The sequence below is a fragment of the Hylobates moloch genome, unplaced genomic scaffold (assembly GCF_009828535.3).
Source record: "Hylobates moloch isolate HMO894 unplaced genomic scaffold, HMol_V3 SCAFFOLD_5, whole genome shotgun sequence".
Classification (NCBI taxonomy): Eukaryota; Metazoa; Chordata; class Mammalia; order Primates; family Hylobatidae; genus Hylobates; species Hylobates moloch.
This window is the reverse complement of record NW_026652280.1, coordinates 4,985,393-5,009,257: the sequence shown is the minus strand read 5'-3', so window position 1 is coordinate 5,009,257 and position 23,865 is coordinate 4,985,393. Positions and strand designations below refer to the sequence as shown.

General features: G+C 44.7%; 1 protein-coding gene across 4 annotated transcripts in view; it reads left to right on the top strand.

The window, feature by feature from the left end:
• ZNF407 (zinc finger protein 407) overlaps positions 1-22,088 on the top strand; it is a 474,402-nt gene extending 452,314 nt beyond the window's left edge. For 2 of the 4 annotated variants that reach the window (XM_058438260.1, XM_032152052.2), the window contains one exon: positions 19,515-22,088. In XM_058438260.1, the coding sequence (XP_058294243.1) occupies positions 19,515-20,833 (1,319 nt within the window). In that variant the 3' untranslated portion in view covers positions 20,834-22,088. Of the gene's footprint in view, positions 1-17,585; positions 18,060-19,514 lie in introns of those variants that run through there. The other 2 variants (XM_058438261.1, XM_058438262.1) reach the window with 2 other exon arrangements.
• Positions 22,089-23,865: the final 1,777 nt, after the last annotated feature.

Here is a 23,865-nt window from a genome sequence, read left to right as displayed (position 1 = left end):
GTATCAGTGTATAAAAATATTTACAGGGGAACCAGCTAGTTTGATAATCAATGATAGAGTTTTCTAAATTGCTAAACTGCTCCGTTTACTTTGAACACTGAGAGCTGCTGAGCAATTATGAATTATTCTGATTACCTTTAATTTTTGGTATCTACTATATGTTTCTGTAAAAAAGTACTGAGATATGCAAATATGGTCAGCATAAGATTTTAAACCGAGGCCACAATATCAAACACCACTGAAAACCTCTGGAAATGAGAGCAGTTGACCTTTTCTGACATCTTTAGCATCTTATGTAAGGTTTTCATAATTTACAGAACTGATATTAGATCCAGTGATAATCTCCCCCTCCCCCTTTTAGGAATAGATAGCAGCATTTAAAAAAACACTTTATTCATGTGTTTACATATATGGAGCTTCATGAAAGGGTTTTATTGGGTTTTTTTCTTTCTTTTCTTAAAAAAAAAAAAAAAAACAGGTTTTTGTTTGTTTGTTTTCCTTCAATGGGATGAGGTCTTTAGAACTAGACTCCTTGATGGTTCTAGCTTAGACTACAAGAAGCCACTAGAAGCCTCTGTATTGTTTCTGAATTCTGTTACCTTGGGCACAGTTCATACTGATGTAGTATTTGCTTTTGTTCTTGCGTTATTTCTTATTCCTCCCGTATTAGGAACAGCCCTAGGTAATGTTTCTGATCATGAAGTGGATCTGACCTTGAAATAACCCTGAACTATTCCCGTCACTATGGCCCGTGTCCAAAACTTGCAGATTGTTGTGATCATGAGGTTTTCGTTGATACATTTGATAAGTGGTTTAAAATAAATATATTTTATTACAAGTATATTAATATGCAAGATATGACTAAAGCAATATGATATTTGACTGGTTTATTAAAAAACTATTCACATTATTTTTATGTGTGTTGCTGTTTAAAATTTCTTTTCTGCTAAAGACCACCATGTACCTAATATTTTGACCACTACTGAAGACTTATTTGTACATCATAGTTCTTTCAGGTACTTCACCATACTCCACACGCAGTTTAAACACATGGGTGCAAATTCCATTACAGCAAAGAATCTCTTCTAGGATATTATTGTAAAGAAAAAGAGTGCATTGTCGGCAATATGTTTCTGAATAAGGAATGAAGTTTTTTTCAGCTTGATTAGGAAAAATGTGGGTGTGGGGGGGTGTGGGCATGTATGTAGGGGGTGGTGTGGATGGGGTGTGTGTGCGTGGGTGTGGGGGTGCGTGGGGCGATGTGGGTGTGCACGTATGTACATATGCCTGTGTATGTGCATGCACACATATATGAAAAAATGTGCAGATGTGATCGTCTCAGCAGAAAGTTTTATAATATAACTGGAGATGAAAGAAAATATAATCTAACTGGTGGTAAAAAGTTATTCATTTTAATTAAAATTCATGCTAATAACTGAACCATTCAATTTGCACTGTTTACATAAGATTATAAGCACTCAACTTATCTGAGTGTTTAAATTGCTTTTTCAGGCTTAAGTTGGGGCATTCAGCAAAACAATTGTCAAGTCCTTGGCCTCCTGCACGAAGGCCCATTGCCTGCAAAGAGTGGAAATGTTGCCCTGGAAATGTGGCTAAAGTTTCGTGAAATGAAACATGAAGCATGCCAGGCCCATCTGTGCCACCTTATGAAACAAAAGCACCCAATTTTATCATCATTGTCTTTTGTTCTCCACAGTGCTATTCATGTGGCTGTTTTATGAATGCCAGAGTCTGGGGGCATCCATTGATCCACCGCTTTCTTTGCTGCACCGTTTGTTCTCTGTTATAATACTTGTCACCCCTGCACCCTCTTTTTAAAAAATGGAAACTTCGATGTTGAGTGTCTTGAGTAATGCTATAAGGTTTCATGCTATGAGGCTATGAGGCTGGTGGGCTTTGTTTTTGGATTGCAGATCAGGTATGCATTGGGGGGAGGTAGATGACTATACTCTTAAGCAGAAGGATCAAATATGTTGCTGTGTAAGTCCCAGAATCTGTAAACCACCTATTTTATTATATTTGTGTCAGTTTTCATTATCTTCATGAATAGGTATTTCCCATCTTAATGCAACAGTATTTGCATATGATGAACCAACCAGCTCCAACGCGGCTTCTTTTAAGGATTCTGAATTTCCATTCAAATGATCAGAAGTCATTCTTATTTGAGATCACACTGGGCTAAATATGGTAACTGTAAATTCATTTGAACTATAATGCTACAATTAGCCCATTAATTTTTAGTCTAAATAACAGAGTCAGCTGCTATATATTGTGGAGGTGGAGGTATGTTACATTTTCATATCATAACAGAAATTTTAAAAATACAGCAACGTGGGACCAATCACTGTATCATGTTTCCTATAGACTAAGCAGTGATCAGAGCCGGGCTGCCCAGCCTGCCTCAAAGAGTATCAGCATGGCCAGGCATCAGCATTCTACAAGGTGGAGGGAGCTTGCAGACATCGAGCCAATGGATTTAATCCACATCCTCAGAGGCTTAGACTTTCTGAGAAAGATGAATAGGAAACCAAGTCACTGTGTGTCCCTGCACTCATTTTAGCCAACGCTGCTTCACTTTTACTGCCTTATATTGTGAAGTTCTTGGGGAGATTTTTAATAGTTCTGATACTGAAAAATTAAAATCCACTCATAAGCCAGCAGTTAGAAAGTTGAGTCAGTACCCAGCTGAATCGTGACCACCCGAACCGAGGGGTCCTGCCCCTTGGATCCAGGTCCATGTGGAATGAACAGCATCCTCCTTTACTTCACTCGTGGAGCGGCTGTGCAGAGAATCTGTGAGAATCAATCTCCTCCCTTCCTTGGTTTTTTGTTTTCATAGAGTTGAATTGAAGACAAGGGAAAAAAAAAAAAAAAAAGCCTTACCTCACTCCCTGCTTGCACGTGTTTTCTATGTAGATTCAAGCCCAGAAGTCTCTTGTCAGGATTTGGCATTTGCCTCCCAAATGTCCCTTGACCTCTGTCCTTCAATATATACTAATCGAGTTTAAGTCAAATAAATTATGTTCATGGCAGTTTCTCTGTAGGTTAAAAAGTATCCAAAGAAAAAGGGAAGGAAACCTTCCTTATTAATAGGGCTATATCCAAAATCTAAGCTAATTTTGATTTATCTATTAGAATATTTGGGATTCTGATTTGTTTATATACATCTTAAAAATTGGGCAATAAACCCAAATATTGAATAATACAAGCATGTTTTAAGAAAGAACTGAGCCCAGTGTTACAGGAATCGGTTTTTTGCTTATATGACGTATTGGGAAATGGATTATGTATGGTTGATCTGTGGGGGTTTAATGACTAGCAGGACGATGTCAAAAATAGGAACAAAAAAAGCAAGTAGCATTGTTCTAGCCAGTAGGAGTTACTAGTAAAAGGAAGGCATAGAAAACAGAAGGTACTCATAACACTAAAAGAAGCAGGCACGGCCCTTCCTCCAGGGCTGCCGTACGAGTGAGGGAATTACAGCAACACCCAGAGCCAGGGACCCTCTGCCTTCTGCGGCCTCACGTTGAAGGTGACTCTGCTGCCAGCACCCTGGCCCAGCATACTGCAGTCACATGGCAGCTTTTTAAAGCAGGTTCTGTAATAGAGGCTTTTCCAAGAGGATTTTTTTCCCCTTCACTTCTGTATGCAGTTTACCTACTCTACTTTCTGGAATTTCTATTAAGACTTTCAGATATTTTAGTAATACTTTTCAAAGCCTAGCTCCTACTAATAGACACCTTGGCACTCTGTAAATTAAGTAAGACAACAACTGTTAGATCACCAGGATAATGCAAACGTACAAGCACAGTAATCAAATGGACATATATAAAAGCTGAGATGTATAGTGTCACTCTCTCTGTTTTGCCCTTTGGCAATTCTGCTTTGAGTTTCTTTCAGCCAGCAAATGAGGAATTAATTCGGTACTGTCACTCTGATTGTCTGGCTGCTGCAGGAAAGAGTGGAGTATCTTGGTTGAGAAAAATACCTGATGACGTTTAATAGTGAGTAGAGACGAAGGTAAACACATGAATGTCCATATTTCCGCGTACATCATGCCAAGTCTCACATGCCTTTCTTTTCTTCGTTATAGTAATGAAGCCACTAATCAGATAGCCTTACATTGGTTTTTATAGAGAATATGGCACATGTTGGTATTCGTAACTCGTTAACCACAGGCTCAAGAGCAAAATGACCAGAATCACAGACTCAGATCCTCATGCAGCTGAAGCCGACACCTGTCAGCAGCACCGGGCCTGTGCCTCGTCTCCCGGTGACCTGTACAGACACCGCCCTTTTTGCTCTCAGTAGTATTCTGATGTCACTGGTTAATTTCGTGGTCTTTCTGGTATTATGTGTCAGGGGCCTAATCTCTGTCTACATGGTATTTCTTTTTGGCATTTGCCATGGTTGATCCCTCTTTTCTTTCTCCCTTTCATGACCTCAGGTCTTGACTTTTTGGCTTTCTTGACTGGCTCTGACTGTCCATTCTTTGCCAGTATCTCCCGGAGCTCCTTTGCTCAGCTGCTCAGCTTGGTTCTCAGCCTCCCATGCAGCACCCAGGTGACCTCAACCCTCAGCTGTTTGGAACCACCACCTGTATTCTCATCATAGCCAGAAGTTTCCAACCCAGCCTGGCCTTCCCCTAGCCTGAAGCATGTTGCCAGTAATAACTGACAGGACTCTAACTCTCAGCTCGATATGAAAACGAGAGATGCTTTCATGAACCAATGATTGGAATCCTGACACTTTCTGTCTTTAAAAAAATCAACTAGATTATTTTCCTCAATTTTTTTTTTTTTTTTTTTTTTTGAGACGGAGTCTTGCTCTATCACCCAGGCTGGAGTGCAGTGGCGCGATCTCAGCTCACTGCAAGCTCCACCTCCCGGGTTCACGCCATTCTCCCGCCTCAGCCTCTCCGAGTAGCTGGGACTACAGGCGCCCGCCACCACGCCCGGCTAATTTTTTGGTATTTTTAGTAGAGACGGGGTTTCACCGTGGTCTCGATCTCCTGACCTCGTGATCTGCCCGCCTCAGCCTCCCAAAGTGCTGGGATTACAAGCGTGAGCCACCACGCCCGGCCTATTTTCCTCAATTTTATAACTATGTTTAAAATGTTTGTTTTGTTTTAGAATGACAAGATATGAGGGCCTGCTATTTGCAAGCATATATTTGCAAATAACATATTTTGCTTGTGAACAGTTATGATTCCTAAAAACTGAAAAAATTAAATTGGAGGGTGGGAAGGGGCAGAAGGGTTGAGCAGGCAGTGTTCAGGCTGTAGGGCCACCAAGCCAGCGAGAGGTTCCCCGGCTGGCAGGAATGGGCCTGGAGGGGACCCTTTGGTGCAGTCACCCTTGGCTGGCCTGGATGCAGTGGGGGTAGTGTTGCCAACCACGCTCCTTGACAGGAAATCTGAGTGATGAGTGCTCACGGCCACCTCATTGTTTTTCCAAATAACACTCTGGCCAGTAGTATTTTGTGAGGGGGTGCAGGGGGGTTGTTCATCATGATCTCACTGTCAGCCGGCGTGATATGTAATTGCACACAGAACTAGGCAGATTCAAATATTCAAATATCTGGTAATTGCCCAGAAAGTTCATGTTGTTTGCATTTGGAGGAAGTGAGTGTCAGGTAGTGTGTTGGGTGGCTAAGAGCTGAAGCCAGAGATTGGCATTATGGAGCTAGGATGAATCACTTGATGTCAAACAGCGCAGCCTCCTGCTCTGGCAGGGTTTCACTAACATAGCCTGGGATCATACTTATTTGTCCGGTTCCTGAAGACATGTGGGTCACCGGCACTCTCTGCTCTGATAGGGCCACGCGTATTCAGCAGAACTTCTGCTCCCTGCTTTGGAAGTTCTAGAATCATAATCTAAATATTAGCAAGGGCATTGGAGCCCCTGATTTGAGTCCTCTTTGCAGCATCTCCAAAAAGGGATCGTTCAGGTTTCTTTAATAGGAGTCTCAATGCTAAGGCATCGCGCTTCAGTTTCCGGATCAGTGTGATTAAGGCAAAGTTTTCTTCCTATAACTTCCCTTTGCTGTTCCCCATTTTGCCCTCTAGAGCCATGCGGAATGAACCTGTTCTCCTTTCTGCATGATAGTCCTTTAAGTATTTGTAAATTGAAGCCATTCTTTATGCATTTTAAGTCCCCAGTTATTTTTGTTTCTTTTCTCTATATTCATGGCTATTTGTCAATGTTTGTCTTAAAACTTGGAGCTCAAGCTTAAACATGACACCCTAAGTATAGTCTGACCAGCTTATCATCATATCAGTACCGTTCTTTGCCTGAACTCTGTACTTGTATTGATGTAGCCACATCAGTGTATTGATCCTACCAGTGGCTAGAACTTGGAAGTCATTTTCTGTCATACTTTGGGCAGTTTTTTTTACTACTGACTGCAGGAGTTTACATTTATTTGCATTAAATTTAATTTTGTTATATGTATAATGTGCTTCAAATATTTTAGTCATGCAATATTATTTTGTATATTCATAGATATTAGTTACATTATATACCAATGTCAGGTGATATGAACTGAACTATAATACATTAAACTTAAAATAATAGTAATTATTATTACCATATAATATATTACTGTTAATATATTGAGACCTTCCTATGTGTCAGGCACAATGCGAAGTATTGTACATAGGCTGTCTCATTTACTCTTTAAGAAAATAAGTATTATGTTACGTATTTTATTAAGAAAACAAGATTTAATACATTTAAGTAACTGTCTAGAATTATGAAAAGTCTAAAATTTTATCCAGCTTGCAAATATTCTGCCAGTTTGTGGATACTGGCAGAAGACACGAGATTCCTGGGTCAGAGATAAAGGACTTTATTAATCACAGCAACAGCTATAGCCAAAGGGTCAGCATCTGACCCAGTTTCCCGAGTCCCAACTCCCACAGGCTGACATGAAGAGGCCGGTGACATCTCTACACACAGTGGGTTGTAGTATAGGCAATGAACACTGAATTCAGGGAGCCCAAATCTTTTATTACAAGCAGTAAGCTTGCCTGTTCTCTGTCCAAGAGGAGTACTTATTTTTATTATAATGAACAATGAATCCGTTTGCCCTTTGCTCTGGAAGAAGACACCCTCTTTCTCTTCCAAGGCTATTTTCTCTAGAAACATCCATGAAAAGATAATCTACAGTAAAGGTAGTCAGTGCCTCAGCTCACAAAAAGCACCAAAACACAGAGATCTATGGAGATTTTTTCTATAGTAACTTCCAGGTGTAGTGAGGAATCAAACCCAAGCATGCTGACACCAGAGCTCATGCTCTTTCTCTTACCTAGAAGATGTTTTAAAGAGTAGTCAATCCTTCCTTTTTAGATTTGTCTTCTTTTTAAAGCAATACTTATTAAGGCCTATTATATGCCAAGCGCTGAAGAAGCCATGGCAAATAATAGAGCCCTGCACTCAGTGAGCTCTCGGTGTAGCAGGAAAGATGAGCGCACGTATGGGTAATTAAGATTCATTGTGATAGGCTGGAAGTATGTACAACAGGCTGTATGGGTGTCTGCCTAATGTCTCTAAAACCTAAAGTAACTTTCAAATTAAATAAATGTACAATTAAGACATATGTAAGTATCCAGTTGCTTATGGAGCCATGTTAATACTGTCACTTAGGACCTAGGTTTTTCTGTTAGGTTTACCCAGAAACTCTTTAATAGATGATAAATGTGACAAACTACAAAAGCACCTGAGTGCATTCTTCCTGTGCTCACTTATGGAACCTAAAAATTCTACTAGTAGTCATGCAACTGATTATCACAGTGGGTATTTATTCTTCTGATTATAGTACTAAGTGAAATAGATCATTGCCTTTCTCTCCCATTCGCTGACTCTAAGAGCTCAGGACTGTCAGCGGTGTGATTTCATTTCCCATCACAATCACCTTAATGAAGTAGAGTAATCGCAACAGAACCACATGAGTAGTGAAAGAAACATATTCAGGGTTCTAGAGAAGAGAGAATTGATATGGAATGGAATCTCTGAACCTTGGAGGTTTTAAAACTCTTCCAGTCCTTAGATATCCTACCCTTTAAAAACTTTAACAGCTCTTAAAGAATTCACAAGTGTTGCTCAAACATTGTGTGTCGGGACTTATTCCAGCCATGCTGCTGCTAGTCTGGGGCTCGGTCATCAGGTAAGGAGTTACGTGAGACATGTCCGAGGGGCTTTTCTCCAGGGAACTCCCTAAAAAGCAGAGACTACCACATGTCATCAGAACTCAGGCACTCTCAAAAGTGAAGGCCAGGTTCATTTGACACACAGCCAGCTTCCCATTTGACACAGTCCTGAACATAGTTTAGAAAGGCCTGCCTACTTACCTCATGTCTATACTCCACCCAGAATGCCATAGATTCGCACTCAGGAGAGGCTCTGGGGAAGACCTTTGGATAAGGAACGTGATGAGGAGAATGGAAATGGAAAGCTACCCTTGTGGAACACTGCTAGCTCTGCTTGCATGTGTGTGCATGTCCACGAAGGCGAGTGCTTGGGTGTGCTTAATTTTATGTGTGCATGTGTATGTATATATTTCAAGAAAACATGGAAATGTTACATTTGATTAAGCATATAAAGTGTTTAAATTTTAGAAAATAGTATTAATAATTAGCCTGTTATGCCTCGTTGTATAATTACGTTACCTCGCTGTTATCTGCCACGGGAGTTGCGTGCTTATTCTAGATTTGCTTTGCCCCTTCAGAATATTAAGATGAGCCATTTGTTGATCCACAGAAGGAAAAAAAACAACGAAGAATGGGACAGAATGCCACTGCTCTCCCTCCATGAAGGAGCTCAGGGAGCCCGTCTTCCGGTCCTCCCATGTCCCTTGAAGATCCTCCACCAGTGTCAGGCCTGTAGCTTTATTTTTGGAACTGGGAAGTTCCCGCAGAAGAAGTGGCCCTTAGACATTCCACCCGAAAGCATTCCAAGTCCTGCCTTTCTAACCCCTGTTGAAGATTATGTCAAGTGGGCAACTGGTTGTGTGCCAAGTGGACTTGGGCGTCAGCTGCCTGATAGAGCTCGTTTCTTAGGTACCTGAGTTTGGATTATACATAATGAATTCAGTTTTCCACTTGTTCACATCACCATTCCCACACAAAGTACCTTCTGGGGGTGCCTGTGCAGCGCCCGGTACACAGCTTTGCTACTGCTTTCCTGCATGTGCGCCCGGGTGGAAGGAGGCATGTGCGTGGATGTCACTCCCTGATCAGCGTTCGGATCCATACCGCATGCTTGTTGCTATGTGTGCCTGCCAGCCAGCTCCTTTCAAACAGGCTTTTAGTGAAAAGGCAAAATAGTGTTGCCTGTTTAACAAAGCCTTTAATTTCCCTAATAAACTACTAATAATTTTTTTAAAAGATAGTTTTCCTGTTTACGCCCTGTTGGAACACAGTGGAATCGTGTGATCCTGTAATTGACCCTAGCCCCATGACACATGATTACCTCGCTGGACTTACTACCCTGTTTTTAAAATCTGCGGAAATTTTCTGGAGGACTTCAATGTGCCGTGCATAGCTGCTGAGACAAAATGGCGCGCTGTTCCCTCTAGACACAGTGAGGCCTTAGTGCCAGCTGCACCCAGGTCCCACCTCACCCCATCCTGTGCATTTCAGATGTGCACAGTGCACCAGGTGAACAGGACCCCGTCAGGTCTGGGCTCAATATTCATTTGGATTGTGCTTTTTAAAAGGATCTCCCTCTGAACTTCCCTTGCTTCTCAAAAAAGCCAGGTCAGGTGTGTGGAGGGAAACCACGGATACTGCTGCCTGACTGTGGGTTCCAACGGCTGCCACTTCACTCAGGGTTTCCATCTGAAAGTTAGTTTCTATTCATTCTGCTCATTCCAGAGTCAGGGTTCATGCCTCTTAGTTGGTCTTTTGTTTGATTTTTGTTAAGTTTTATTATCCCAGGGGTATGTTATTCTGTAGAGCCCTAGCCACAGATACTCTGCAACTTTCAAGAGGAATTTAACTTAGATATTTAGGAAAATGTTGAAAATAAAGATTGTAGTTTCTACCGGTTAGGAAGAAAATGCGTTATCGTTTTCTACCTTGACAATGTCAGCGTCCAGTCCACCCCCTCGGCCCTGCCGTGTGTAGAAAAGGCTGAGGCCGGGTGTGGCCCAGCACAGAGGCTCTCCCAAGTCCATCCAGGCAGATCCAAGGAAAGTCTGAGGGCCATCGTCCCATCACCTTCATGGCCCTGTGTCCTCCCCTTGGCTTGCTCAGCGGTGACAGCTCCTGAGGCTGTGCTTCCCCCGCACCTGGCAGCCTTGCCCAGCCAGTGGTAGCCCCCGCACCCTTTCTCCCGCTTTCATTTCCTGGACTCAGGGATTTCTGCAGGTTTGGATTTCCTGCCTCAAAGAGCCCGGGCCTTCCCGAGTTGCTATCCACAGGGTGCTGGAGGTCTCCTGGCACACACCCGCTCCGTTGGAAAGAGCAGCCATGTGCCCAGCACATATGATTCATTTTAAGGCATAGAGAAGAAATCCTCATTGTTTCAAGTGTACACAAGCAGCTGCTGTCGTTTGGCTATGAGCAGATGTTAGGCCTCCGAAAGCTTTGCTGATCATTAAAATACTAACAGTTAGTGTTTTACCCCAGCCGTAGGTTCTGTTTACTGTAAATTTGATTTTAATGGTGCCTCTGTGCGGTTACTGAGAAGCGGTTTGCTTTCTACCTTCATATGAAAGTGTCTGCAATGAAGACAAATGTCTGTTTCCTCTCATTTCCTTGGGAACAATATGAAGATACTATAATATAAAGGAAATATAAACATGACTACAAAAGTGAATGTGGATTTTTTTATAGGGTTTTGCCAGAAAAACAAAAAGCAAACAAGTTAAACTGCCTTGTTAGCCTTTTAAAGTAGCCTTGTTAGAGGCATGCCCTCCAGGAGGACTGGCTGGGCTTATTTGCATAATTTTACCTTTTAAGGTGTGTATAATGTGTACAACTTTTGAAAAATAGGCCTTGTCTCCTGATACTGTTTATCTGCATTGGGAGTTCATAGACTATCAGAGGACATTTAGGAAAAGGCAGTTGGGATTCCTAATTTTCTGATTCCATAAGAATGCCTGTTCCAGTTTGTTACGTCTTTAAGTCAAACAGAGGCAGCCTTACAGTAAGCAGGGGGGTGCTATTTGTCTGGTAGAGTTTGAAGGTCTTCTGGAAGCCTCGCTCCTGAGGGACTGACATTCCACAGCTCTTTTCCAAGCCTGGGTTCCCCCCCCCGTACAAAGCCTGAAGGGCACTGTTAGGTGTTCTCAGCCATTGTCACTAATGCTCACACACGTGTCGGCGCACAAGAGCAGAAGGCTTGCACTGGAAGGAGAGGCCAGGGCGCCTCCAAGAGGGGCACCCCCCCCCCCATTGGCCAGGGCTCTGACCTCAACACCCGGAAATGTGTGCGGAGTAAGAGACGCACCCTGTGTTGATACTGCGTGGGTTCCCTCCACCACTCCTCCCCTTGCTTTGTTCCAAATAGGACTGAAGACTTTTGAGCACTTTCTGCTAGCACATCAACTGGCTGTTCTTAAGAAGTACTGTTCATGGGTAAATGACTAGATCAGAGCCCTTCCCAGCCTAATTTTAAAGTGCCATCTCATCGCCCTCCATGAAGCTCAATGACACTGTTTCTGTCACCTGAGTTCGATTTCCAAAGGTACATGGTTGTGCATCGCGATCTCTCGGTGTGGCTCATAGGCCTCTGCCCAGCAGAGAAACAGTTAACCGCTGCCCTTCCTCTCCACCCCACAAAGCCTGTCAAGATAACCTTAAAGCAGGCATTCTTATCTTCCTGAGTGAGATTTGTGTGCATCACTTCTATTACTGTTAGATCTTCATGCATGAAAATGATAATATATACCTAAGGGTCTGATATAATACAACATTTCTTAGGGTTTGTGACTTTAAAGGTAAAATATTGTCTTTTGTTCTTTGTCACTCTTCAGTGGCCATGGAAATATCTAGGCCCACGGAGACTATTCTTGGTAAAGTTAGAAACCTGCATGATTATGTACTTCCAACTCGAGATAAAATTTCGTCTTCATTTTTTGTGAATTTCCAGAATTCTTTTCAGGGGTTTTATATGATCATCTTCAGTTGCTGCCAGTGTTAAATGTTGTACCCATGGCAATTAAGAAAAAGGGACTAAAACTTTTGGTACCTAAATTTTTGCCCTGGTTTATTATAAATATTCCTTCACTAAAAATTGCATGGTATGTCCAAAGAAATTGTGTATTTGAATTTATGTGAAAGAGTTTTTCGGAAATGGTGTGAACCTCAGCTAATTTTTACAGAAAAGCAATTTCCCCATCTCTTCTTATAAAACAGCAGCCTTCATGAAATGCGGGGCATGGCGAAGACTTTACTGTCCTCCTTCACCATATTTTTCTATATTTATATGTGGTATACAGCAGATAGTTACCAAAACTCCTTTTAATTATTACGCTGTGATATGTCTAACTGGCCCTTAGGCCAGCTCCTGTCAGCTGACCAAAACTGATCTGTACTCTGAGATAAATCTCGCTAGTTTAGCTACCATGTTTAACATGCATGTCAAAGGCTAAAAATAATTCTTAATCTTGTATTTCAAGTAACCTTTTTGTTTCTGTTTTGTGTGTGAATTTTAGTAACGCTGACCAGAATGTGTTTCTAACCATTGAAAATAATGGAGAAACATGAGGTACTGACCAACCAACCTGTGTTCTTAAAAAATTTTTTTAAAAAGGAGAAGTTGCCATTTGGTTACTGGAATATAAAACTAAGAGGTTCCTCTGTCCCATGTTATACCAGATTCATACTCTTTCTTTGATCCTAGCGAAGTCCCTAAACCACTTGATGGGAGTTTTCCCTTCAGGAACTTGAGGAAGTTCACATTGTTTAGTATAAGAAGTAGCTCAAAGGCAGGGAGTCCCCCGTAGTATGTACCAGTGTTAACATGGAAAGCATCACTTCTTCAAAACCAGAGTCCAGTGGGAGCTCTGTAACAGGACGTCTTGCATAGTGCCAGGGAATTATTATTGTCTATAAGATGAATAAATTATGGAGCAATTATTGATACCGGTTTGACTGGCTAAACTATCGGTGACTGCTATTGTAAGAATAATGTATTCCCTGCTTTGAAATTTCTAAAAGGTTATATTTCATTGAATTTTAATTTGTCATTTTTCCTGCTTTCACTTGAGAAACTTATAAGCTTTTGTGACATTAAAATATGGCTCTAATTTATTAGCATAATCTGTTAATATTGTTTCATTTTAATAGACATTAAGTATGATTTCTTAACATTCTTGTTAAAATTACATCTTAAAATTGAAGCCAAGAAAAATTATATGTGGCTTAAGAATTGCAATGTCATGTGTGTCCCAAATTTTTATGTGAAAAGTATTATTTTTTTAACCACATCGTATTCAAGGTGCTTTCATTACGACAATGAACCAACCCAGCATTCTCAAGCTTACTGGGCCTACCAAAATATAAAATCTAAAGTACATCCAGTGTCTGAGATGTAACCTAGCAATGTAGCAACATTTAGTACCATTTCAGAAGCTTAGAAATTTAAAATAAATGCCGACTCGTAGCAACAAAATGGTTTACATAGGATATTAGCACAGGCTTTTGTAGGCATTAGGCATTTCACCCCACGACATGTCTTTTTAATGCCATCTTTATCTGCTACGTGATGCATGAAATCTACTTTCGGTTTTAGAACTGCTAACAACCTTTGACCCCTTTAGTGGAGACACAATGTGACCTTTCTATTGTCATCAGCTTTCATTCTCCTGAAAATTCTATGAATTTTTATTACAAGTTTTTTTTAAACCAAGCTGAGGCTTCCACAAATTACTTGCCACAGATGAGATGAAGTTGTTGAAGTGGTGTTAGATAAGTTTTACAGCCAGCATGTGTGCGGCCGAGGAGCCCAAGCCTGTGTCCTACAATGTCATACACCAGTAACTGCTGAGCCTACTATTGGATAAATACATCATTTTATGGAACATTGATTGTTCTATAAACCCAATGGAGTATTATGCTCTATGATCAAACCATTTAGATTGTGTGTAGAGCACAGAAAATGCCATATTCAGGATGGTACTAAAAGTGCCATTTGTGTATTTTATGGATGTCATTACAGGGGAAACTTCTCTCTGTAGGCCCTGTTTACTGCAAAATTTTTTAGTCTATAATGACATTTTTCATTCACAACGTATGCCTTCAAGAGAGGGGGCCCTTGTTTTATTTTTTTCATTCGGGTTTACTGCACAAATTCTGTACATTTTAATTAAATGTAAGCTTAACAAAAGCGTAAGGTATTTATTCTGTGGGAAAAAATGATGACAGTAAGGAAGGAGCAGCACACACACACACAGAGGAGGGAGTCAGGTACGCAGCCCTGTGCTGCTCCCCAGAAGCACACCAGCCAGCAGAACTGAGCCCTTAGCATAGTTTTGGGGAGCGGAGTCTCTGCGGCTTAACCCCTCCACCCCCACATAATGGAGCTTGTGTTTTTCCACGCTGGAGATGTTGGCTTCAAGCACACAGAAGGAGCTGCAGCTTCATAATGGCATCCCAGAGCAGCGAGCCAAACTCAAAATCCTCTCCCCAAAAGTAAATCCTCAGACACCCCAGCGACTACCTTTTTATTCCATCCAAGCTGTGAACTTTCGAAGCATTCGGCTCTGAGAAGGGAGTAAAATATCTTTGTGCTCACAAACGCAAACGGGCAGGAAGTGAGGACTTTGTAGATAGGCACGAGGCTGCATTTTAATGTCACCTGTGCCTTCTACACAAAGCTGCTTATTGCCCTATTGAAAACAGACCCAAAAAAGTAGGATTTTAGGCACACTGGTTAGCTACTGTTACTGTACTGAAATCTGACACTTTTTTAAAGGTACTGTAATACAAATACTACATTGAGCATCCATGCCCCATTAAGGCTTTGTGTGATTTTGGAGACATTACAGTGACTAAGCAGTGAAGGATGCAACCTGTACCACGTGCCTGTTTTCCAAACACTGTATCCATTTGGCCATTTGCATTTGGTGAGCTTTACAGTTCATATTTACTAGAAAGAGCTCAAAACTGGAGGTTGATGTGCCCAGTAAATTCTTGGTCATATAACTTTAAACAGTTAGAGTTTAAAGTTATAGAAGAGATTCACATTAGTTTAAATGACACTTGAACTTCTACATAGTTCAACATTAATTCATTATGGTTGAAATGGAGGAATCTTCAGTGGGTGAATCTTTTTCAATCTGATTGAGGCTGTTACATTTTATAGGTGCTATTTTTCAAAGCAGTACTGACAGCACTTGAAGTTATTAAATTGCTGAATCAAAAGATGTACCCGCGCTCGCATTTATGAACTGTGGTGGACTCACTGGGCCTGTGCGTGTGCGGAGGTGAGGACGTTGGTGTTGCTAGGCTCCGTCACACCCCACACTGACAGCAGTATTTACTCATGTAGTTTACATTAATGGTCTGGAAGTGGCTTAACCCACCTCTGGATTCAAATACATTCGGTAAGTAGTTCAGAATAGCATAATTATCAGTGCTGCAAGGGATTTAAAGGATAATTATATACCCAAGAGATTTCCTGTCCAGTTACAGAGTAAAGAACAGAAGCCTTGCTTGGACTCAAGCGTGCACCATTTCTTCCTGAGGCTACTGACGAAGGGGATGTTTGTTCTTTCCTTCCCAACTACAGTAGCTTCTCCTCTCTCTTAATGTACTGGCAGTATGTCCTTTTCTGTAATTAAAATTAATGGCGGAGGGGAATGACCAGAAGGCTGCCTTTGTTTTTGTGTCCTTATTTCCCTTTTTTTCAAGTTCTGAATTAGACCAAAAATGACATTAAAATTAGAGAATGGACAGAAGCAAACAAATCAAGGTTGACATGTGAAGATGGCGCTGGAGAGAAAAGTAGGGGTTGGGGAGAAATTGCAAGCATACCAGAGAAAGAATTTGTCAAGTACAGGAGACAAAGATCTAGAGGTCCTAGCAGATGGCAAACTGACCAGGGATCACCACACGGCCCGCTCATGCTCAGGCGGAAAGGAAGCATGAATACAGGAGCTGTGGGTGCCACCCTCTTGAGGCTTCTGACCTCTCTGAGGAGAGAATATAGGAGGATCAAAGTTTACAAGACAATCATGAGACAGGCAGTGATTCAGCCCCTGCCCCTGGGACCTGCACACCCACCCTCATCTCAGCTTAGCTTTTAATCTCTGATCTTCCCTAGGTCAAGGCACCAGGCGGGGATGGACGCGGGTTGTTTCTTTCGGCAAAGTGGGAGGAGGGGGAAAGGCAGGTAGTCAGGAGCTGTGTCCCCAGGCACACCCTTTCCAAGGCTCCCTCAAAACTCCTTACCGCACGTGACCTTTGGAAAGTCTCCAGGCATTCACACGGCATGAGTACCACAGGTTGAATACCTGTAACTGCTACCACCAGACCTCAGGAAGAGGAAGTCGTGTTCCGGAAATGCCTGCTACCCGAAGCACACGTTGGGGCCAGCCAGCAGCCGCATTTAGTGCTACCCAGTTGTTCTCTGTCCTTGGTCGGGGTAACCATGAGAAAACACGGTACACTATAATTAGAGAATTTGTTCAGCTAGACTCATGAACATTTTGGTCCCTCTTCCGGGAATGGTGAGTTGACCTTGAAGACGCAGTGCTTTCCTCTGCCTGGTGCATGAGGGCGAGGCCAGGCCTGGCTCACCCCTGCGGTTCACTAACCCGGCTGCATCTGCTCATGCGAGGGTTCCATGGACGCAGAGCGAGTACACAGGAGTATCTCCTGGTAGTGGAGCTAGTCCTGGCTGGCTCTGCAGCTCTTTTCTTGTTTTTTTTTTTTTTTTTTTTTTTTTTTTTTTGAGACGGAGTCTCGCTCTGTCCTCAAGGCTGAAGTGCGGTGGCGCCGTCTCGGCTCACTGCAAGCTCCGCCTCCCGGGTTCCCGCCATTCTCCTGCCTCAGCCTCCCGAGTAGCTGGGACTACAGGCGCCCGCCACCACGCCCGGCTAATTTTTTTATTTTTAGTAGAGACGGAGCTTCACCGTGTTAGCCAGGATGGTCTCAATCTCCTGACCTCGTGATCCGCCCGCCTCGGCCACCCAAAGTGCTGGGATTACAGGCATCGGCCACCACGCCCGGCCGCAGCTCTTTTCTTGACCTAAAATTCCATACCCTTTTTAAGATTCACACTTTACAGAGTTGCCTGAGAAAGAAGATATATTAATTAGTACTTAACAGTTAATTAATACTTTCAAATCCAGGACCGTGTTCCTCCAGCCTGGGTAAGAGCTGGGGCATGTCCCCTTGGTAAAAATGATTTAATTTCTGCTGATCCTTCCTGAGATGCACCCACTGGAAGACAGGCCTTGTCTGGGGTCCGTGCTCAGAATTAACTCGGTATTGAAAGAAATGCTTTCTTGCAGAACACCACCAACATGATAAGCAAAATGGTTGACTCTTTTTAAGAGATCCTAGCAATAAATAATCTCAAACAGTTCTTGATCCTTTTTTCCCTTTTGTTAAGGTTAAAAGATGCTGTTAAGAAACTGACGCCCTCAAGGAGAATAAAGCAGAATATCTCAAAAATGTGGTTGCTGTTGAACTATGGAAATGTTTGCTGTGGGTCACCTGTCGATCATTCTCTTATTTAGGAGGGATGGAGTCGATTAGAAAACCGATGGAAAATTGGGATTTAAAGAAGAAAACAGGAAGTCTGTTTAAAGAGCCCATTTCTTTTTTATGAAAATAAAGTTTATCATTTCCAGCCCTGTTTTGTCCAGCAAGGCGGGGAGCAGTAGGCGTTGCCCTGAGTCGCCAATGACATTGAGGAGGGTGTGATGTGTGCCTGGCCATGTGCCCTCGTGCAGCACCTCCCATCCCCACCATCCTTGTGCCCTGCCAGAGTTTTCTTTGTACAGCATAGATGACAGCCAAAGCCCCTGGCCCGAGAGCTCTGCGATGGGCTCAGTGCTCTTGCAGCAGCCCAGGCCTTTCAGAATCCCGCTGCCCACCCAAGCCCTGTGCTCTGCCCGCTTGCCCTGGGTATCCCGTTGACAAAGGGCAGACAATGAAGGGCACAAGATGGCTCCAGACCAGGGGATGCACCCAGCTCCGGTTCTCCCCTCCTCACTCTCGTCCTGCTTGCCCCCTCTTTTCTCTCCTGGTCTCCCCTTATCGCCTCTGCCTGGGCACCACAGGGCTTGTGGTATCTTCTACACACACTGTTTTCACTAAGGCATTTGGGGCTGGCACTTCAGATCATAAATTTCTTACCCTGTTACAGTCCTATAGTTTTCCTGCTAAAAACATTCAGCACGCTCCTCCGCTCTGCAACCCATAGCCCAGGTACCTTCGTGCAGGGTGGAGGAAGCCTTGGGCAACCTGCTCTGTGATGAGCAACCTATTACCGCCCCGAGGCCTTGACGTACCATGGGGCAGCCTTCCTGCCTCTGCCTGGGCCCTCGCTGCTTCTGTCTGGAACTTCTCCTCCCAGTCCACGAGAGATGGCTTGAATCTTGTCCTGAAGACAGGGCTACAATGTTGTTTGGTTTTTACATCTTTCCCTGAATATTCTTTCCTGAATGGATGGCTTCTTTGTCTCTGTCACCTTATGTTGTATCCAAGACGTTCGGCAAACGCATCTTTGTTGATTACTTATTCAATCCAAGGCACTGTCCGGAAGATGGGACAGAGAGGAGAAAGGCTGAGTCTGGCCCCTCGAAGCCCACCGCCCAGTTCTGCAGTATAGACTCCCCTCTCAGCCCCTGAGTGGCCAGGACCCCGTGTCTGCGTGTGGCCAGCACCCTGCAGAGCGCCCTGCATGCTGCCAGGACACGGCGACTCACGTGGCCGCACAGGCTGCCTGCCCAGGTTCAGCGCCTGAAACGTTGATGTTCAATAAATATTTGTTGCATTAAACTTTTACAGCTATGTTTATTGATGACATTTTTTAAAATTTAATATGCAAGGCTTTCATTCTTTTTGCTGAATAAACAAATATACCATATGTAATATTTGGTCATTAAAAAAAGATTTTCCTTTGGGTTAGGAGATACTGCTGCTGGCTGTTTGCTGAACTTTACTTAGCACCTGTGACCGAATGCACTGTTACAAAAGAAATGATGGTGGTGGGGGGGAGGTATCCAGCCTCCTTCCCTGGACACTGGAGAGGCACACACCCCTGCAAAGAGTTGTATTGGACAGCTCACCCAGGGCTGTGGGGAAATGCACGCCCAGCATTAACTGTGTGTGCCCTCGAGCCTAGAGCCTGCCTGTAGATGCTCATGGAGGCCTCTGGCCCTGCTGAAGCTTGCACTGTAGAGAGCTCTTCAGGGTTTGGAATAGGGGGTCATGGTGTCTCTGCTGAGGGCTGAGCGCTTCTGTGGAAGAAGTGTCTTACTTGTAAGCCTACGAGTACTTTTTCCAGGCTCTAACTGGTCCCTGTCTCCCTTAGGCATTGTTTCCAAGTCCTACGAGTGCCGTCTGAAGGGACAAGGAGCCACCTTCGTGGAGACAGACAGCCCCTTCACCGCGGCAGCCCTGGCAGAAGAGCCCCTCGTCAAAGAGAAGCCCCTCAGAAGCAGCAGGAGGCCGGCGCCGCCCCCTGAGCAGGTGCAGCAGGTCATCATCTTCCAGGGCTACGATGGGGAGTTTGCCCTGGACCCCTCTGTGGAGGAGACGGCTGCCGCCACGCTGCAGACGCTGGCCATGGCCGGCCAGGTGGCCCGGGTGGTGCACATCACGGAGGATGGCCAGGTCATCGCCACGAGTCAGAGCGGGGCACATGTAGGCAGCATGGTGCCCGGGCCCATCCTCCCGGAGCAGCTGGCTGATGGAGCCACCCAGGTGGTCGTCGTGGGGGCCTCCATGGAAGGCCATGGCATGGATGAGTCCCTCAGTCCAGGTGGCGCTGTGATACAACAGGTGACCAAGCAGGAGATTTTAAACCTCTCGGAGGCTGGAGTCGCTGCCCCCGAGGCATCCTCAGCCCTGGATGCGTTGCTCTGTGCAGTCACTGAATTAGGGGAGGTGGAGGGCAGGGCTGGGCTCGAGGAGCAAGGCAGGCCCGGCCCCAAAGACCTGCTGATCCAGCTGCCCGGGCAGGAGGTCTCCCATGTGGCTGCCGACCCCGAGGCCCCCGAGATCCAGATGTTCCCACAGGCCCAGGAGAGCCCAGCCGCCGTGGAGGTGCTCACCCAGGTGGTCCATCCGGCAGCAGCCATGGCCTCTCAGGAGCGGGCACAGGTGGCCTTCAAAAAGATGGTCCAGGGTGTCCTCCAGTTTGCTGTGTGTGACACGGCCGCAGCCGGCCAGTTGGTCAAGGACGGTGTCACCCAGGTGGTGGTGAGCGAGGAGGGTGCTGTCCACATGGTGGCCGGGGAGGGTGCCCAGATCATCATGCAGGAGGCGCAGGGCGAGCACATGGATCTGGTGGAGTCCGACGGGGAGATCTCGCAGATCATCGTGACGGAGGAGCTGGTCCAGGCCATGGTGCAGGAGTCCAGTGGCGGCTTCTCCGAGGGCGCCACGCACTACATCGTGACAGAGCTGCCCCCAGGGGTGCAGGACGAGCCGGGCCTGTACTCCCACACGGTGCTGGAGACTGCGGACTCGCAGGAACTCCTGCAGGCCGGGGCCACGCTAGGCACAGAGGCTGGGGCCCCAAGCAGGGCAGAGCAGCTGGCCAGCGTGGTCATCTACACCCAGGAGGGCTCCCCAGCCGCGGCGGCAATTCAGAGCCAAAGAGAAAGCAGTGAACTCCAGGAAGCATGAGACGCGTGGCACCTTTACTCAGCACAGGGCAGGTGTGGGGAGGTCCAGCTTCGGTGGGGGGCTGTGTTCCCTGAGCTTCATCTGAAACCTTCAAAACCATGAGGACAAGGCTCCCGTGAGCCCTGGGCATGCACTCCCAGCGAGAGTCACGCTGGCCACCAGTCAGGCGCCCACAGAGGGTACCGAGGGCTGGGCCTCGGGGAGCAGGCTGCCAAGTGCATGAGGGCCGGGCGCAGGTCACACAGGGAGCTCCGGTCCACCGGGGGCCCTTTGATCAATGGACCCCCTTTGTCCTGGCCGTTGTGCTGAAGAGAAGCCAAGTGTTGTTGATGGTTTTTTTCTCTCACAAGTGTTTTCCCATTTCAGTTATCAGAAGGTCATGGCCGTGGGGAAAGTGGTGAAGATACCCCTCGTGGCTTGGGGTGCACCTGCTTGTGCAGTCAGCATGTAGCTGCCTTTGCATTTCATTCTCTACTGGGCTAAAAATTGCAGCTACAAGTGTTACCATCTTGAAGCAGTCCACTTCCATTCAATTTTTTTTTTTTTTATTTTAGAGTAACAGTGTCCCCAGACCAAAGGAAGCCTGCTAGCTCATTTCATGTATAAATTTCCCATCTTCAGACAGTTTAGGTGTATTCGTTGCTCTGGTCACATTCTGCTTAAAAGAAATCCTCTTAAGCCTATGGTTAAGAAAAGCCTTGAAGTTTATATTCAGTTAGAATATATGTCGGTGGAGATAGCCAGTGCTTCTAATTCTGACTTAGTTTCATACAATAAAGCCTATATGTGAAACGCACACTCTGGAAGATATTGTTCCTATCAATATTTTGCTTTTTATAACAAGGGTTTGTTCATGTTGATATCATTTTTGCAGGATTTCTTCGTGATTTCTGTCCATTTGAAAATGCTGACATTAAACATTAACACATAGAGACCGTGCCCTGGGGCCCTGCCGTGCCTGCTAGCATGGTCTGTGTTTCTTTGTGGATTCACCTGTGGCCCTGCCGTGGCTGCCAGCATGGTCTGTGTTTCCTTGTGGATTCACCTGTGGCCCTGCCATGGCCACCAGCATGGTCTGTGTCCTCGTGGATTCACTGCAACTGTCAGATGCGAGTTTCTGTCATAATCATCTGTTTCCTGACACAGTTGCCCTTATTCTTTTCCAAAACTGTAAAATAATCTCCTCCCTCAAATGCAAAGGTTGTTTTTGTTCTGTTTCTGTTTTCTTTGAAATAAAATTATAGCATTAAAAGATCATGATGGCATGTTATTTTCAGCAGCCAGCGGTGGGCAGCTGTGGCAACCAAGGGGCACCCCGGCGCTCATGGCTGCTGGCTTCTCCCTCCTTCGTGGCCTGCAGACGACACGGAGCACTGCTGCGCGTCCCCTGCAGCCCGGTACTGTTTCTCAGCGTCTGGCAAATGGCCCAGATGCATTCTGGTGACAATAACATATTCTATCATGGATAGCATCTAGAAATCGTGAAGAGCAGGCATGCGAGGAAAGGAGAGTGGTACCTTCTTTGTTTAAATACAAGTGCCGTTTAAAATCTCTTCCTGAGAGAGCATGGAGACCAGCTCATGCTTTGACCAGTTCAGAAGCGGAACTGGCCTCTTCCTAGTGCCCTTCTCACTGCTGAGCTCTGTCCACCTAGGGCCACCTCCCTTTAGACAGCCACTCTCCAAAAAAATAAGAACTGAAGGTAAAATTTCAAGGCTGACACTGAGATCCATAATTAGCTGAGGATGACTTGCTCATGTTTCTTAACAATGGCAGGGCTATTCAGGGCTTCTTAAACACTGTCTTCAGCAAACAGTGACAGGATCAAGGTGACCTTTACAAAGTGATGGCCCTCGCCAGGCTTCTCATACATGTTAAAAAAAAAAAAAAAAAAAAGGTTGGTGGGGATGTTTTTCAGTGGAAATATTTCTTCTTGATCACTCCTCCCGTTAGCGGTAGCCCACGGTCCTCGGCTTGGATGCTAATTCCTAACCGTGCGTAGTCCTGTATGGCTAACCTTTCTGCTGCAGTCCAGGGTGTTGACACTGACATGCTGCAGTTTACCGTTGGTGATTTATTTAGGATAAATATGTCTCAGGTGGCATTTAATCCTTCATAAAACCAGTGTAGCCTGCAGTGTCAAACCAGCAATCACGTTGTATGCACAATGAAAAGAGCAGGCCTTTGCATAAAAAAAAATTGTACAGAAGGTGTTTCTAGGCTCAGAAGGATTGCAGAGGCTTCACTAAGCCATTGTATCCTGTAATTACCCGTAGAGCTAGGTTAATGTTACCTCTCTCTCTCTCATTACACAACTATTGGAATGTAAGGGGGTTTAAGAAGCACATACACAAATGTGTGCCTCAGAATAATGAGACATAGCAGGTTTTGTGAGCAAGGGACATTCATTGTGGCACAGACTGTCTATAAAAAAAGACAAGCTTATAGCTTTCCTTGTGATTTTTGCCAGAGAATATGACAGAACTTCAAAGTTTTTTTTTTTTTTAAGGCAAATGAAATATTTACTTGGAGACTAATCCAGAAAGGCCACTTTTGTATTAAGCTGCAGCCAATTAAACGACAGAGCCTCAAGGACGTCTGGCATGCAAGGAAGACCAGACCGCCCAAGGCAGCAGATAGAAATGGTTTAGACCTCAGCTTCCATGGCGGAAGTCGAGCAGTGCTCTCTGTATATGCTGGAGAGTTACAAAGCAAGATAGCAGTTTCCAGACAAAGGAAGTTGTAGCCACTTGAGGTCACGTTCATGAAACAGACCCAAACATGCATCGTTCCAGGATGCCCCAGGCCTCACCAAGCAGTTGATGTGGAAGAAGCAAGGGAAGATGCTCTCCTAAAATATGTCCCATGCACTGCAGAACAAGCAGGCAAGCTCACATCACCTGATACAGAGATCCTTTTCGCTACATGGTTTGCTTTGAAGAACCAAGTGAATGTGCCCAGGTTCTATCAGTGCAGCGCTGGAAACTCCACTGCCATTTACGAGGTTCTATCAGTGCGGCGCTGGAAGCTCC